Here is an 18431-nt window from a genome sequence, read left to right as displayed (position 1 = left end):
TGTTGGAATATTACATGAGAGCTCGGGCCGAGTCGCTCCACACTGACGGATCGATGACTTTGATGGAGCCCCAACACGCGCAGAGAGGAGCGGGTTTACAGTAAAGTGCAAAACTAACACCTGGATCTCAAGTGCAAAGGGGACGCGTTCCACCTTGATGCACGTGAACTGGCTGCAGAGCATCAGAGCCAGCGTGTTTTTAATGCAAGAAAATATGTATGTTATACTTAAATACGCGCCAAAAAAAAACACACACCTGCAAAGGGAGGTGCACCTTCACACACGCAGCAACGAATCCCGTGCCCGCTCCTCTGGGACGTGGAAGTGGACGGAACATGACGCGCTGCGTGTTTTAGGTGAAACGGGCTCCTACACACACACACACGCACACACACAGGTTTTTCTATATATTTTATATATGTGTTGAGTTTTTTTTTAAGTGCGATGCAGGCTGAGAACAGTGCGCGGTCGGCGTGTCGCTACAGGTCGTTGCCTCCTGGAGGAAGAGGAGCGTGACGCGCAGGGAACGGGTCAGAAAACTCTTCCATGGAACTACAAAGCAGAAGGTGCTCACGGGTCCCCGACGTTTAAAAAAGTTTTTTTTTTAAAGTGCAGTAAAAGCTGAAGACAATGTATAACCGGGTTCATTGCTTACATTGCAACATGATTGCACGTTATGATGATTATTATTATTATTAGAGCAGAAGGAGACGCACTTGTTTTAAAGCAAGCCTCTCTATTTATAACCCTCCGGCTGTGGGAGCCGGTGGTGCCCCTGCGCCGGCTGGGTGAGAGAGAGAGAGCAGGCAGGGTCCTCCTCTGGTTCTCAAAAGCCGATAAACTCTCTAAAATACAAACAACAACAACACAAACAAGAAGAAAAAAATCAAACCGGGGGGACGCACTTACCGCAGAGTCGGTTCGCTGCACCGCGACGCACAGGGCGAGGAAGAGCAGAGGCACGGCGAGCCGTCGCAGGCTCTTCACGTCTTTATTCATCTCGGTGGTGGTGAATAAAACAAGGATCCGCGCGCGTTAACACTCACAAACTCTGCTCTCTAGTCGCGTGACATAGCCCTTCTCTCCTCCTCTGCACCACTTGTTCTTCAGAGAAATCGGAGTAATGAGAAACTTCTTGTCGGCTGTTGTTGCGCTCGCAGAGGCTCCCAGTGGTCCTGGTCCTGGCTCTGGCACCGTGCGCCTCTGCAGTCCCCCTCTCTAACTTTTTCTCTCCTCGACTTGCCACTGCCTAGCCGGATCTACTTCCCGCGCAACCCAGGGCGCACTGATATTAGCTCCCCCCCTGAACCTACACCAAAAGATAGGCAAAGTTCATTTAAAAACTAGCTTTAGGAAGAATTGCGTCTTGGAATGTGGTTTTGCTTTGGCAACCAATGTGTGACGTCTTCGTCCATATGATTAAGTCTTTTAAATATTTCTCAATTAAATTACAAATAAGTGTTTGATGTTAGGACCTCGCATGCGCGGATGGATTTGGTGCCTTCCTCCTGCGTGCCTCCCCAATACAACCCCAACGCCTGAGGCTGCACAAAAAAAAAAGGTTTGACATTAAACCTTTATTTGACATTTTATATACGCCCGGACATGTTGCATTCCTGCCAGATTATTAGGGGGCCAAATACCATCTGACTGAGGGATGCTGCTGGCAGAATGGAACAAAAACTGTACTTTAAACAAACCCAAAGAACATCATCCTCTTCTTCTCATGTGAATGCCTTCTTTTATGGAGCAAGAGGGAAGCTGTCATATAAAAAAGTTTGTCAAAACCTCCTGAAACACAAACATAAGTATACAGTTTCTCTTATAATGTAGCAATACATCATGACGTATTACATGTTCATGGCAGTGAGTCTTGTTCCCACTAAAACACCTAAAATGCAGATGACATCCTTAATGGGGGCTTGGAGTTGTAAAATAACCAGGAGTCAATTGATTTCACAGCTTTCACTCTCAACTTGCATTTGATTTGTTTTATCTGTTTGTCTTAATGTTTTACGTGGTGTTCTTACTGCATTCAGAGGAAGTTGAAAAATAGAGAAAATTGAGAAATTTCATATCTCGAAGAACCACCAGAATAAAGCTTTGTTGACTTATGGTAAATATGTGTTAAGATATGTTTGACATGAATTGATTTTATTGACTTAAAGTGAGTCTGCCTCTCAAATGACCTGAAACCAGACACAGCAGCAGTTGCCAGTTAATTAGGGTTAGGGTTGGGGCTATAGTTTGGGTTATAAATATACTAATACTTGCAACAATGACAATAATAAGCCATCAAAGTCATATGGCAAAGAGCAAAAAAAAAAAGAAGAAGGTCCCAGGACGGATCCCTGCGGTGCTCCGAGGAGAACAAAGATGCCTTCACGTTAACTGGGAACATGAGCGTAAAGTCAACAAAATCTGTCGGGGCGTAAATTATAATGCTGTGACAAACTGTCGAAGACTCACTCAGGTCAAGTTGAACTAAAATAGAACATTCAAGAGCTAAATGAGGACTGTTTGCAACCTGAGTCACTGTGTCTGCACCATGTTTAGAGCAGCAGATCAGGACCGAGGTGTTCAGGGTTTTTAATGTTAAGTCATACTTAAAGGTCAGCTTATATGTTAACAATTAGCATGTATTGCAGATAAACGGAGACTTTCCCCGACTTTCTCGGTTGCCTACAACAGCTTGTCGACTGATTGTAAAGTACAGGGGAGATTTTTGCGGTGAAAACCCCCAAAGTGTCCCGTTTTGGCCTTCCTCTTTGCTCCCCGACTGGGCCAACAGTGTGTAGCTAACGTAGCGCTTTTGATTTTAGCGAACAATAAATGATGTGAAGTGTCACTAACACTTACTTTCTACTAGCCAAGAGTGATGCAAAGCAGGGGCGGCCAAGTATCGCTAACTGTAAGCTAAGCTAAGCTAAGGTTAGCCAGTTAGCTGTGACATAGCTGCGCTGCATGGATCTGGAGTTGGTTCGTAACGTTAGCTGATGAAGTCATTTGCAAACGGCAAGCTAGTTATTATCGTGAAGCCACTGGTGCAAATAAAATATAGGAACATGAGCAGCTAACGTTATTCTAAATTTGACATATTATAGTGTAATGTCCCGTCACTGTTTTGGCCGATGCCACAGGATGCTAACTGCAGTTCACTTAACGGCCACCAGTGTCTTCATTAAGAGCTACATTTACGATAAATACGATTCTCGCAACACAAAGATATTATATTTCGAATATATAGTTGCAGGATATCATTTTGAAGTCAAAGGAAAACATATATGTGTAAGATTATTACAAATGTATGATTCAACTATTATGCAACCACACTCTAAACCACACACTAAATACAGCTTACTGGTTATTGCAGACATACTGTATACGATCACTGTATTGAATTGATTATGTGTGTGATAATGTAGCTGAAAGAATCATAAGGTTATGTTAAAGTATAGTGATTATTGATAGGCTCACTTTTTAAGGATATCGTATTGATATCAAAGGGGATAAAACAACGGACAACATTTTCATAAACTTTTTATAAGATCATAATTAAGTATCACATGAATTCAAGTTTTTATAATATCTATCATATTTATTTGTGTTGCTTTTTTTCTTGGATTAAACACCAAAATGAAGCCTTTCCACGGTTTGAAGAGCCTCCTTTTGCAGCACCAAGCAGCTCGAAGAGGTCCCCGTCTGTGCGCGTGGGTAAACTCTCCTGCTTCAGCCAAAAGGTATACATGGAGGCATGAGTGACAGGCGTTGGCCCCGCCCCTCCCCGCTGCTGTGGTGCGCTGCTGAGTCGAAGCGCAACAGCCCGGAGAGCGCAGCAGCGACTTCACCGCCGCAACTTTGGTGAGTTGGATAAGCTCTCATTTCATGAAAGAAATCTCCTCAAAAAATATTTTTTTTCTTCCTCGTGGTTTGTGGTTAAATGCGTGGATCTGCGTGAGTGTGCGTGTGTGTGTGTGTGTGTGTATGTATAAATGCGGGTTGTGTTTGGCGGTGGGACTACTTTATCTCCTCTCTGTGTCTGTCCATAGATGACAGGGTTTTTTTTTTTTTTGGAGCCGTCGATGAGCGCGTTTGAAGTGCCTTGCTGGTGAAGACAAGGGGATCGAGTCTCGAACCAGCGGTTCCCCCTCTCCGCCAGTCGGATCAAAAATGAAATTCCTGTAAGCCATTTTTTTCTCCTCCTCACGCTTCAAACTTATTGCTCCAGAAAGTTTGCGGGGCTTCGCCCGGCGACTGCGCCGCGGCGCTCGGGTCTGGCGACACTTGAGCCGAGCGCATTTTTCCGGCGCAGTTTACCTGCCAGAAAACCACGGAGTAAAACCAACTAACATCATGTTTATTTCTCCGGCAGGATTTGTGTGATAGCAGTCGCCTTGGCGGTGAGATCTGCGCACGGAGTAAGTCCCCTTTGCTTATTATTATTGCACTCCTTCAGGTGGAGTGGCTCTCCAACATATCAACTATGATTTCATTGGTGTTGCATTGGGACTGTGTATTTGCTGGATACTTTCCCTCACAGCGTTGACCCTTCCTCTCTGCTTAAATCCACTTTTTAAAACTTTTTAAATGGCAGTTTAACACATTTTTTGTGTGCATGAGTACACGTTCATATGTGGCTTTTACACACATGTTGTCCATGTCAGAGACGTGCACTGCGCGCAGGTCTCCAACGTGCCTGATCCTCCATGCGTCACGCTGTGGGTGTCTTCAGTCTGCCGCATGAGGAGACACACTGCTATATACTCTACAACTCTTTTAACAGTTTAGTCTCTGTTTCTCACTACCTTTTATTGTCATTTATGGAAATTAATATTCCAAGTGCATTGCCTCTCAACTTATGGATGCTTTTTATTATTTTTTCACGCGTTCGTGTGAAGTTTGCTGTTATTTGTAGCCCGAGGGACTGAAAAAAAGCAGCTCACATTTGAGTGGGCGCGCTCAGCCTCATTTGCAATTCAAACCCCGCCCCGCTTATGAATATTTAAAATCAGGAGATTATTGAGGCAACGAGCCTTTTTTCCCTTCTTTTTTCCAAGCCACACCTTTACAAGACAACTGCAGGACTCATCTCGAGGGAGCACACAGGGAGCATTTCTTCATTTGCGCCACTTAAAACGTGCACAAATTAAACCTTTATGTGTTATTTCATTCATAACGTGTTGGGTCTGTTTGAAGGCATATGGCTTTGTTTCACATTTTATTCTCAATTCATGTTCTCAAATCTTACTTTTAAATTCATAATAGATCAGAACACATAATGTAAAACATCTGAACCATGGAAACTGTCCAGTGAAAACCATGTATATCCTAAATGTTAACTCTTCCTATTCAGCATTTACAACCACTATATACACACTTAATACATGTTCATAACACACTATAACGCAGGTGTTAGCAGCTGAAAGTGTTAATTACGACATTATCATCCAAGAAATGTTTATTTACTGCTTAAATGTGACAATATATAGAAGTACAATCTTACAATTTCTTTGACTTGTTGCTGATTATTGCTACTTTAACTTAAAATAAAGATATTTGAACACTTCCTTCTGACTATAAGACACTTTGGATAACATGTTTGTTGACGCCCGCAAACAGCAGCGCTGCTCTTTCTTATTCTAATTTGGGAGGTAATGGGTGTAAAGCTGCATTCTCTCCAAAACTTAACCTGACTCATCACAGTCTGTGTCTCAATAAAGTATTAAAAAAAACACTTTAAGTAAAAGTAGTATTCAGCATATATCATTCAGTAAAAGATATTGTATATGTTATGTAAGTAGGAATTACAGATGTTTTTATACTTTATATGTAATAATTACTGTTGTACTTGGTCCAACTCGTATTAGTTCATACATACAATCCGTTATAATTGTATGTTTATGTTGATCTTTAAATGTAAAAGTATATAAATCAACTAGTGATAAAAGGGAAGAAAATGAAGTGGGGAGGAAGTAGTATTTGCAGTAGAAGAATAAAGTAGCATGTTATGATAAAAACTCAAGTAAAAGTACCTAAAAAACTAAAACATAATGTGCCGGACTTCCTCATTGAACTGCAGAGGGACTCAAACCCTCAACCGCAGCAGAGGTAGTGCCTTGCTTTAGAAGAGTGAGTCAGAGACGCCGATGTGGAAACATTAACGTGAATCAGCAGCAACAAGCTTCCTGCGTCTCAATGGGACTCATCAGAAGGAGCTGCATTGACTTTGAATTGACTCCTCCACCCACTTCCCCACCTCCCCGTTGTTTTGTGTTGTATGTATGTGTGTGTGTGTGTGTGGGTGGCTGAGTGGATAGATATATGTGCGCGCGTGTGTATGTGTGTGTGTGTGTGTGTGGTGAGTGACGGCCAGATGAGTTCATTGGGTGGTCTGGGCCTGTCGTTGCCTCGGTAACTGTGTCTTTGGGTATCGCTGTGGTCCAGCCCGAGTGTACTGAAAGCATAGGAACGGTCTTTATGCTCACATATACTTTTAAAGAACATTTGTAACTTACTGATATACAAATATTAGTTTATGAGTCTGAATATAACCATTTACTTGTGGAAATTGGAGGTAAAGCAAATAAAAAATGTCAAAAATGATGAGGATAAAATACCTAACCCAGGCGCCATTGCATTTCTCTCAACATGTGACATTGTTGGTTACTTGTTAAGCTTGTTTAACCTCTATATGTTGAGATAAAAACACTATTCTTGTTACAGATTGCAGTTAATGTAAGATAGTCTGTCATTTGTTGGACAAAAACAGTTGAATTGTGCGTTTAGCCAACCAACCGTACCCTCTTTTAGCTGTCATACACCTTCTAGTTAGCATGACGAGAAGAAGCTAGTTTGTTGGCTAGTTATGATGCTAAAACGGGACGTATTCTCCTCAAGCGTCAGGCTGCAGAGCAACCAGGAGCTTTATTGAGCCACAAGAACAATACATTTGGAAATATGTGTATCTTTTGGAGCAGCGTGTTAGCATTGTTTAGCTTGCTTACTAACTGAACTGCCTGTTAGCTAGCTAAAAGCTAGTGGGAGGTAAGAACGGTACATTAAGAAATATGTGTCTTCTGGACTGCTTAGGTTTATTTTGTATGATTATTAATCAAACCCAAAACCACACTGTCGGCATTTTTCGGTAGCTCACTTTTTCTTTTCAGCCTGGTTGTTATATTTATAGATTATTTTAACGCTAGCGGATTCCCCACTCAGTCTTTTTTCTTTTGAAAAATGATGTTTCAGTGAACATACAGGGAAAGCAAGACGTGTCTGTAAGGGTGACACAGCTGTTGGCGCAGAGAAAACATCACACTCCGGTGAGGAGGAATGGCGAGGAGAAGGGAGGAGGGCATGGCGGGAAGGAGAGGAGAGGAGGGAGTCAAAGGTTGGAGCGGGTGATTCTGTGCTACCTGGACGGGAAGGAAATGCCTTTACGTTGGTTGGAATGCAAGATGGATGGGTTGGACACGTGTGTGCGTACTGTCAGGTGACACGTGGAGGTTTGAGAGCAAGTTTGACAATTTTGGATATGCTGTGTGGACAGAAATGGACATTTTTGTCCTCTTAGACGTTGCATTTGTCGCCTTAAAGTATCATACCAGTGTTTTTGCACCTTTTATCCCCTTTAAATATACATTTTTGCATTTTTGAATGCTTGCTGTGCAGCTCTAGCTCTTTGGATGTCTTCCTCCTGATGCTCCGCAGTATTTACTTTTTGTGTGATATGATAATCAATCAGCAGACTATTGAGACCTGCTTGAGAAGTCTTATCCATCATCACCATTACAAGCGTGCTAAGTAACACTCATACTGTACGGAAATGAATAGAAAGCAGTGGGTGCTGGGGAAAAAAACACATTTACATTCCTAAAACACAATTGCTTGCTATGCAAATACACAATTTGTAGTGCAGTGGTGCTCATTTTTGGCTCTATTTATCAATTATTATTTGTTTGCCTTTACATTTAGGTACATGCAGTGAAAAGTGGGCATTCATAATTTCATTAGAGTATGCCAAAATCGTTTAAATTACATGTTTTATCCGATTAACAGTCCAAAGAAACACACATATTCAGTTTATCATTAAGGAACAACAAAAAAACATAAAATCCCCACATTTGAAAAGCTGCAACCAGCACATTTAAAATGTCTGCCTGAAAAATGATTGGAGTATATGGGTGAAAATATGCAAAAACACTGGTTTTACTGTATAAACCTACTTCCGTGCATCTGATTATTGAGCACAGCTCTTTTCTTTCATAGTATCTGTGTTGCACGGTCCGTAAAAATTTGCATTTAACTCCAGTTGTTGCAGAGAAAGTAGGTCCTCCTTGAGTGCAATAATGATGCTGAAAACGTGCTCACTGCCAATCGGTGCAGGGGCATCCATTTACTCCCCCTCCCCTCCTCTCCTCCCTCCTCCCCTCCCTCCCACCCCTTTGGTTGAATTCCTCCAGAGCTTGGCAGGACTTGTCAGGCTGTCTCCCACTCCCTGCAGGTGCTATAGGCTGGAACATTCCAGAAACGCTAAGTGAGGCGACTGATCACTGCTTGATTTGTAGTTGTTAGACCCTCCCCAACTCAGCCGAGTCCCCCACCTCCTCTTTCCTTTCCCTTCTCCCCTCCTCCCTCCCTCCTTCACCCAATCATTACCCCCCCTTCCTTTTCCTATCACTTCTTTTTGCCCTCACTGCTTCCACAAGTCAGGCCCTCCATTACCAGTTAGATGTGTGCTTTGATTTGCAAGAGCTGGTTCCTCCTGAACCTCCTGCAGGAGCTCAGCATGCATTGGTTATCTGTTGGCTTGAAACAAATCTGCAACCATTTTGACGATTCATCATTCATTCATCGTCAGTTTTCAAGCAAAATGGCCAAATGTCTGAAAATGTTTGTACGTTTTTTTTGGACGATTGGCTCAACGAAAAATCCCATTCGCAGATACCGCAGATATTTTACTGTCAAAATAAACCAGAAATTAGATGATTTGAGAATGAAAATAGCGTTTATCTCCATGTTCGTCACTCTGAAGCCGTCTTCCACTCTTTAAGTGCTTCTGATTCATGATGTGCATTGGAGCATCAATTAAAGAGAAACAGGAGGTGACAAGCACCACACAAACACACCTGATTATGGTGCAGAGAGACCTGCCAAACCTAATTAAACCTAAATTATTGCTTTAATATTTCCAAGGGTTTGTCGGGTTTGAATGCCGGTCCGTTCTCGGATGTCGGAAGAAGTGTACGCGCTGTAGGTCACATTCCCCAAAAGGCTTTTGCCTGAAAACAAGTGTGAGAGCTGATGATTTGGGTCAAGATGAGATTAGTCGTGCTCGTGAAAAAAGTTCTGACGTTGTTTTGAAATGTGATAGGGAGCGAGCCGGCTGGTAAGTCCGGAGAGGGAGAGAGCGAGAGAGAGAGAGAGAGAGAGAGAGAGACTGTGTGTTTGATGTGACTGGGTCACGCTGCTCCGGCTCAGCTCGTGGTCCATGTTGTGTGTATGAAGGCATCAGGATGCAGATGACTCTTCCCTCTGCATCATTCTGTCCCTCGCCGGCTTCCTTCTCTCTCACCATAAACCTGATTTCTTTGCATGTTCTCAAAGCTGGAATACCCCCCCCCCCCCCCCCCCCCCCCCCACACACACACACACACACACACACTCCTGTTTCTCCCTACTTTTCTGTGTAGTTCCGTCAGAGGGAAATACTTTGTCAGTAAGTGCATTAGGAAACCTATAAACCACACATAGCAGGTTTAACGTACCGTTGAAAAGCCCCTGCTATTCCTCTCCCACGCCCACATGCAAGACTCTGCAGCCTGTGTGGCGCTCACATGCGTGTGTGTGTGTGTGTGTGTGTGTGTGTGTGTGTGTTTCGCAGTAAAAGTTGCACATGTCACTCCGTAGTTGTGTGTTTTGACCAGGCAGGTGGGATGAAAGCCCTTTTTTATGCCACAGCAGTGGTACACAAATAAAGATATGCTCAAATATCAAGTATGGAAAAAGAGATGCACGAAAACCAGAGAGCAGCAGAGTACCTGAACACAACGCAGGAGCTGGAGCTTGTCAAAAATATTCTCCTTCACTAAAAAACATTACTTTACAACTGTTTAAAACTGATTTGAGAAGCTGGAACCAATGCTTGTTTGACAGTTTTGCTTCATATGTGAGTTCCAACTACTAATTACCGATCAACATTGCTAAGATTTGGTATTTTATGTTGAGTTTTATTGGTTTAAAAGTATTGATAGCTGGGTAGATGCAGCGATGTGCGTTTTATTAGCACTTTTGTAGTTATTTCAACCCAAGCAACGGTCTTTTCCTCAACCTAATTCAATAGTTTAGTCGAATCCGAACCGAAGTTGTTTCCCGTAAAGATGGAAGTTCATTTTGAAAAGACTGACTGCATGGTGGTGCTGTCTTTAATAGGAAAACGCACACAAAATGAGGAGCAACTGATATCATACGAACCGTTACATGAGGTCACGCATTATTAGTAAGACGCTTGCACGAGCATCATCTGTAACTCTGAAGAATGCGATACAAGCTCAGTGATCCTTAAGACCTCATAAGAATTTGTCAGAACATCCAAAAACAACAGAGAGAGAGTAGCGTTGGCGTAGATGTTGACAGACGCTGCCTTCTGTCCTCCCGTTCCCTCCTCTTCATCTGTGTGCTCATCCTTCTCTTGGTAACGCTGTTTGCGTTGGGCAATCCTCCCAAAAACCCATCCCACCTGTCATGCTTCAGATGCCTACACCTCCTGGAACGAACCCTGTGTTCTTCTGTTCATGTTTACAGGTATGATCCAAATGCAGAAACTGTTTTCTTTGGTGCAGCTTGTTTTTGGAAATGATTTTTGAGGATGATTAAAATGACGATTCTCTCCCTCTAATATATCTGATTAAGTGGCTTGGCCGTCTCCAATAGGTCCTAGAAATGATTGAGTTGCGGTTCCACTTTATTTATGGGTTTTCTTTATCAGATTTGATGGCACTGAAGGTCTTGTGAGTTTTGGCAGCTGGTGCAAACGGGTATTCTGATGCCAAACCCATCAAAGATAAAAGTTGTGGCAACGGACAAGGAACCCACCGACACCCCCAAGTCCTTTGCACCGCCACCCTCTCATATCGGACCCCCCCCACTCTTCCTCTTTCTCTTTTGACGAAGCACACGCTGCGAGTTTGTCCCCCGATTGGTCGCGGTGAACTCCAGGGGTCGGAGGTCGTGCGAGCACAAAGGCAAGCGGGGACTCTGGGCCGCGGCGTCGGCTTAACATTCCACCGCCCGCTTTTTTTTCTTCTCCAGATTTGTTTATCGCACTTTGGCTACGAAGACGAGCAGAAACACCTCCGATAGAGAGGGAGAGCAGCGGGAAGAAGTAGAAGAAGAAGAAGAAGAGGTGGTGGGGTGGGAGGCGGGGTATTCCATCTATGTGCGGGCCTCGGGGGTGTGTTTGTGAAGGTCTTTAGGCTTGTCAGAGAGGAGCTGAGGTGGGGCAGCACTCGGCTGCCTGCATGCTCGGCGGGAGAGCTGTCGGAGCTTGTTGGACGTGCCCGGTCCCTTCCCCTTAATGCCATCGCTCCCTTGGGGCTGTTTGCACTTCAGAAGGATTACACCTCCAATCTACTTCTCCCCACTCGTTGGGTTTCCCCTCCTTTCTATCTTGTCTTTCATTCTCCCTGTTCCTTGCTTCATCTTTTGTTTATCTTGTCCCTTTCAAGCTTTTTACTCGTCGCTCCTTTCTTTACTTTTCTTGCAACATCCTACTCCCCCGCGCCCCCCTGGCAAGAGTCCCTCATCATCATCTTAGATGTGGACGGATTTGGCTGCTTGAAGCTGCACCGATGTGAGCAATCCCCTCAACCTTGCAAGTCGTTTTTTTAGCGTCTTCCAGCTAATTCATCAAGCCCGTTTCCAGCATCATCCGCTAAACCAAATAAGTGATAATGGCGCTTCATCAGGTCTGATTTATGGTTGATTTTACCCGCCCTACCTCATACCCCTCGAGGACTTTCAGTTTGTTTTGAAGTCAGAGAGCCTGACAGATTCAATTCCCGCTTTGCTTTGATGCTCCACTTTTCCCCCCTTGCAACATCATTACTCTGGCATTAGACACCAACAGCAGCCTCTTTAAGTCAAACATTTTTCACTGCAATTACCGTATGCATGCCGGTGCCGAGGGAACACATCTTCTTTTGTTTGTCAGTGTACTGTGGTGGTGGTCTGAACCGCCAGCTCCTCTGGGGACAAGGTGTGTGTGTGTGTGTGTTTTGCGACTGGCTTTCTAATTACCGCTAATGCTCTTTAATCAAGACGTTAATAACATACTTGAGTCCCCGGTATTGTCATCTCTGTGGGTAGTGAAGGTGCAGGTGCTGATGTTTACCCGTTTGGTAGCAGCCCCGACATCTATGGTCGCCAGCTAACGGGGACCGAACCAAAACAAATGTGTGCACAGCACTTCTAGCCTGTTTAAGTTTACCTTTAGCGTGGCAGCGTTAGCTTTAACCCTTGTGAGTGGCAGGAGCTTTGCTAAAACGCTCTTTCTCCAGTAGTTTTTCGTCGTCTTTCTTTACTTTCAGTTTGTGTTGAAGCTTTAAAGACGGATTAAATCAGCTAAAGCTAACAGGCCAGGAATCACTGTCGTCGAACGTTAGCTCGTTAGCCAGTTAGCCCATTAGCTTTTAGTAAATCTTTTTTTCCGTAGTTTTGCAGTTGTGTCATCGGATATAAACATATAAGCGTAAAGGCAACACCTTCACCACATACAAGGACACAAAACAATCAGGTTTGAAGCAAGAACATATCAGCTCATATTTCTTAACCGAGCACAACAAACTATGGCGGCGGCCATGTTTGTTCTTACCCGTAAGGATGAATTTCTCCTCACAAACTCAATTTTTACTTAAATTAAATAACTTTCCTCCCAATCTTTCACAATTGACAAGTCCCGCCCCCTCCGCCCAGTCTGTGTTTCCCTGGTTACCGTCACCGTGGTGAGGCGAGCCACAGCACACATGTCCCACTGTGATAGGAACACTATCATCGGCACATCAGATGTGTCAGTTATTGTGTGCTATTACCGCCTCACTGTGTCTCCGCCTGACCCTGTAATTAAGGATCCTCCCCCTCCCCCGTCTTTGTCTCTCACTCATCCTTCACTCCCTCTCTCCGTGTGCCAGCCAGGTAATCCAGGCAGCACAGGTAACAACCTCCGTCGACTCCCTCGGAGATTCAAAGTAAACAACATACCTCTGTTTCTGTTGCACATGGGTACCGACTTTATTGGATTCTTCTTACGCCAGCTTGTCTGTATTTGTCTCGCTTTTTTCACTTCTCTTTTGTGATAACTTCACTGCCAAAGTTGATGATGCCACATGCTTTGAAGGCGGAAAAACAGCCTCTGGCTATACCTGGCTTATTGTTGTATGAGTTGATGCATCCAAGGCAATAACTTGTAGATGTAATGCCTCAAAACACATTTTACACTGAATCTGAGCAGCAGATATTCTGTTGCTTGTTACCACCAGACATTTGGGAATTACCTTCCTCTTCTTCTTGTCTTCTTTTCATGTTTTGTTTGCTATATATCTCACTTTTATATATCTTTTATCACTTATTCTGCCTTTGTGTCAGAAGTATTGTTGATCTCATAGTAGCCTATATCGTGTTATTGCACTTTATTTTTGCCCTCTCCTTGAGGGCAATGATCATACTCGGTTATGGGTGATAATGGGATATAATAAAGTCAAAGGATCGGTGTTAAAGTCAGCAGGAAAACTGTGGAACTTATGGGTTGTTCTGCAGGTTTAACGATACATTCTACTGCTTGTTAAAACGAATATAAAACACATTTACCACACAAACCATATTTGAAGTTTTCGTAGAAAGTTCTATGTTGCTCCTCTGTGAGTTTAAAAGCATTGCATTATGGGTCAACCTCAAGACACGGCTCTCGTACCCACCGGACTCACCTTTTGTCAATCAGCGGAAAACTCAACAACAATCAATCTTAAGTCATAAATCCGAGAGACTTCTGAATTTGTCTCCTAGGCCTCTCCAGAGGGGGAACGTTCACATCAGTCAGCTGTAATTTAGTATGCTTAGTATCTCCCCGCCCTGCAGTTGAACCCCACCAGCACTATTCATCATCCGGTGATGAGCAGCAGTCACTCTTTAGTCTTTTAATTCGAACTCTTACTCAACTGTGATTGATTGATTGATTGTCTCTTTATTGGCATCTTAGTAACTTTTGAACTGCAGTCTTATAACTCTCTCTTTTCCAATGTGTGAAAGCCTCCAGAACATTCGTATCCTGCGGTTTTTAAAACAGGAACTCCCAGAGGCTTGTTTACGGGGGAGTAGTGGCTGTTTTTAAAGGCTTTTCGAGGGGATATTTCCAGCGGACCGGGTCACTGCATCCTCTGGCACGCGCCCATAAAGGAGACTCGCCCCGCCGGCCTCGACCCGCCGCTCCTGGCGGGACTCTGGCCCAGTTCCTCCGGCGCTAACTCGGGCTTCGTACCTGGCTGTGGGACACGCAAGCTAGTGTCAGGGGACTTTTGGCAGGTGTAGCGCTGTAACGTCACCCGAAACAAAGAGCTCTTGTTCCCAGGGTTCTGGGCCCGGTCCCCTTTTTAAATCACCGTCAACCGGTGCAAAGAGCTTTCTCGAGAACTCTACCTGCCGTGTAAACAAGCTCCAGCGTCTACGTGCACACAGCATTTGTTTAATATCTTTAGCGATGGGAAGATTTTGTATTTGCATGGGAATTTCATGTTTCTGTGCGTGTAAAAAAAAAAAGAAAACAAGATTTTGCCCCATAAAACACATGTACCTGTATGTGAATTAATCATAGTTGAAATTATTGTCATTTGAATGAAATCTCACGAGGGAAATATGAATTTTCCACAAAATTCACATGCTTGTTTGCGATGAAATTATCCAGAATGAAATGAAATAGTAAAAAAAAAAAAGTGTTACTTCATTACAACCACAAATCAATGTTTTATTTACAATAATTACAGTGTTTCAATTCAAAGCCACACACACACACACACACACACACACACACACACACACACACACACACACACACACACAGCCTTAAACCCATCTGTTTAACCAGTTAGAGGCCGGCCAGCATAGCTCTCATTGTAGCAGCTTAACACTACCTGGCACCGTTTCCCACCCACTTCGCCTCCAGCCTCGTGCTCTTAGCTTCAACGCCATTCATCCCGCAGTGAGTGAAGGGCCTCCGCTGGTCCTCTGGCTCCGTTCCCCCGTTGCCCACTTGTGGCCCCAAACGGGCCGCTAATGAGGGGGGGGGGGGGGGGGGGGACAGATGATCATTGTGCCGACTCACTGCAAAACAATACCGCTTCCTGAAGGGCGGGGGATCCTCTTATCTCCTGGATTTGCATTAGAAACAACTTCAAATGTCGTCGCTAGAAACTCCGTGCTGTGCGGTGGCCTTTTTTTTCTTCTTCTTCTATGGCTGCAAACCGGCAGCGTGCCGTAACCGGGGTCAGTGTGTTTGTCAACAGAGTGCAGTTGCTTCTCGTATTTATTTAGCTGGCTCCTCTTGTTCCTAAAATAGCTCACTCGCTCACGCTCTAGCTGGCCAGAGAGCTGTGTGTGTGTGTGTGTGTGTGTGTGTGTGTGTGAGAGAGAGATAGAGACACACAAGTGGAAGGGGGTGAGGTGAGGTTTCATTATGTGTGCATGTGCTAGTGAGCTCCCTCACATTATCTGCACAAAATGTAGAAAAAAAAGCAACATTTTGGCCATATTTAGTTCTGCATGACTTTCATAAGTTCATAACAATATTCACTTCAATCTACTGGAGGTAGATTGCACCAGGCTGCAATGTGCGCCATTCAAAGTGCTTTATTGTGCAGTTAATGTTTTTTTTAATTGTTTAGTTGTGAGAAAGTCCAAAGACGTTCATTTTATAAGAACCTCAAACTGATTTTTAAAAAGCCGGTCGCCAATTTTGCATGTTTCCAGCTTTCGATATATAACCCTAACTGTCCCAAAAGTAAGTCAGGTAGTGAAATTACATCTGTTTATTTAGAACTAGGATGAACTGGATCAATGAGGCAACAGAAAAGACACGTATTGCCCTTTTAGCGACGCATCTCTGAAAGTAACATTTTTAATTTGCATACCTCCTCCATTGCCTAATATGACTTCTGCCCCCTCTTCCATGATCTCACATGACTTTGACATCGCTTTAAAGACTCTCCGTCGTTTGAACGCAAAGGTCATGAATGCCACCGAGCCAAGATGAAGACCTGCAGGCCACAAACATTCGCTCAGCGCGCTGGAAGATGAGCCGATACTCAGCGCCGACTGGCAGAGTGTTCAAAGTGTAATTTTGGGGCGCCTGCAAGAGCACGATGCTCAGGGTCTGCGCGGAAAAATGTGCGTTCTTTTGCCAACATTTTTCGGAACGCAAAAAGACTTCACAGGGGTCGGCTCAGATTGCAAAAACTTCCTCACTTTAGCATTCACTCCTTTTTGTTATGAGGTGAATTAGATTTAAAAAATATATACAAATCCAGCCCAACTATTACCTTTGTTGTGACCGAGACTACGTTCTTCATTCATCCCTTTCAGCCTCGTGTGATGGAATGAGCAGGCTTTTGCAATATTGTGTACACAGCGTAAGCTTATTAAGTGCATATTTCGAAAACAATATCTGCTCCTGCATGGTGAGAAAATGGCCATGCTGACCTTCCGAAACTTAAAAAAACACGTTTGGAGAAGGAGCTCCACAAAATATGAGTCTTATTTAATAGTTTTAAGCAAAAAAAGCCGACATATTTGGCAGCTAAGTAACTCTTTCCCTGGCATTTTTTTTATGGCCCAAGTGATTGATGGGATATTGAGAGAATAATCTGCAGATGAATCAATCATAGCCGTAAAATCTGGAAACTCAAATTAAGCCTCCAGGTCCAACATATTTCTAAAATGACAATATTCCTGATGGGAATTGCCGCCCCAGGTATTTTCCTCCTGGAGCGCCTCCTCTCCTTTCCTCTCCTCCAGGAATGTCCGGGCATTCCCGGATCCCACCGGCGTCCGTGACAGACGGCGAAGAGGGGGGACAGGTCTGGACTCAGCATCCATCAGCCCCGCGAGGGTCGAAACAAGCTAATGAAGCGTTGCCAGGGGCGACGTGAACATTCCATGTCATCGCCATAGCTACAATGCCCCCCCAACCCCCCTCCCCCCCCCCCCGTCCCGACCACCACCTCCTACCCCCGCTGCCCTCCAGCTCCTTGAAGAGGTCGCACACCTGTCTGCACCTCTTCTTTCCTTTCCTCGCCTCCTCCCCTTTCACTCCCCCCTCTCTTTTTTAACTCATTTGAACTTTTTTGAATAAATATTGAATAATCTCTCTATTTAAACACCAACAATGGAGAATATCATTGTAGAGCAGTTCATTATTATGGATATATGTAACGAATAAGACGCGATATTGATGAATAACAAAGATGAAATCTAACTGGATCCTGAATAGGATCATTTTAAACTCAAACTGAAGCCGTTTTTATTGAGAAATTCTGAGCTTTGAGTTTTTAATGTATTGTTGAGTGAGTTTTTTCTACTGTCTCTTGTGTATTTGCTGTTGAGTTTGATGTATTTTAAAGGCCCGCGGCATTGATTTCTGCTGCATATCTATTTCCATACAAACTCATTCTAGTGCTAGAATGGAAACGTTGAAAAAGCAAATGTTTCCCAAATAATTCCCTCATTGGGGCTTTGACATTTCAACAGTCTGTGACATCATGACATCATACAGAGAGGTGTTCCTCTTATTGAGCCTCCATGTTTATATCAGTATGTGTGTCTCTAATCTACTTCAGTCGTCCTCACATGTACTGTTAGTTATGTCAGCGTTGCCATATCTGTATAGGAACCGAAGGGAGTTTCTCAGATTCATGTTCTGCAGGAGGAGAAGTGGATTTTGGGTTTTCCGGTGCTCAGTTAGTGAGGATAAAATTCTCCCATCTGTGAAAAGCTGCTTTTGGCGACTTGACCCGAGTCGGACGGCGTTGGAAGTGAGTCAGAGCCCGCTGGTGTTGGTGTTTAGTCTTGAAGATGTTTTGTCTCAAAACACACGTGTGTGTGTGTACTCACATGCGTCACACAACATCTGTGAGACTCCAGCTGTTTTAGTGTCACCACGAGATATCCAATAACCTGGACGATACATTCCTCCGCGTCTCTTTCACTCGTCTGCATTTCCTTCCCTTCCCTCTCCACTTGTGTCCTCCAGCAGATGGTTTTCACAGGTGAACTCTCCACTGAGAACCCCCCCACCTATTTTCTTGTTGTTTTTTTTTAAATGACTTACAATACCTATAAATCCATCTGTGTGGGAACCTAACTCCCGGGGTCACTGAGAAAAGCTTGTG

The 18431-nt window shown here is 43.9% G+C and overlaps 2 protein-coding genes across 2 annotated transcripts in view; one reads left to right on the top strand and one right to left on the bottom strand.

Annotated features, from left to right (window-relative positions):
- Nucleotides 1-1099, bottom strand: part of col4a5 (collagen, type IV, alpha 5 (Alport syndrome)) — a 46560-nt gene extending 45461 nt beyond the window's left edge. Inside the window, exon 1 of the mRNA XM_079215442.1 lies at nucleotides 910-1099. Coding sequence (XP_079071568.1) covers nucleotides 910-999 — 90 coding nt within the window. The 5' untranslated portion in view covers nucleotides 1000-1099. The remainder of the gene's footprint in view (nucleotides 1-909) is intronic.
- A 3004-nt stretch (nucleotides 1100-4103) lies between these two features.
- col4a6 (collagen, type IV, alpha 6) overlaps nucleotides 4104-18431 on the top strand; it is a 106482-nt gene continuing 92154 nt past the window's right edge. Inside the window, exons 1-2 of the mRNA XM_079215832.1 lie at nucleotides 4104-4181; nucleotides 4373-4418. Coding sequence (XP_079071958.1) covers nucleotides 4171-4181; nucleotides 4373-4418 — 57 coding nt within the window. The 5' untranslated portion in view covers nucleotides 4104-4170. The remainder of the gene's footprint in view (nucleotides 4182-4372; nucleotides 4419-18431) is intronic.

The sequence above is a fragment of the Taurulus bubalis genome (assembly GCF_910589615.1).
Source record: "Taurulus bubalis genome assembly, chromosome: 3".
NCBI lineage: Eukaryota > Metazoa > Chordata > Actinopteri > Perciformes > Cottidae > Taurulus > Taurulus bubalis.
This window is presented reverse-complemented; position numbering and strand designations above follow the sequence as displayed.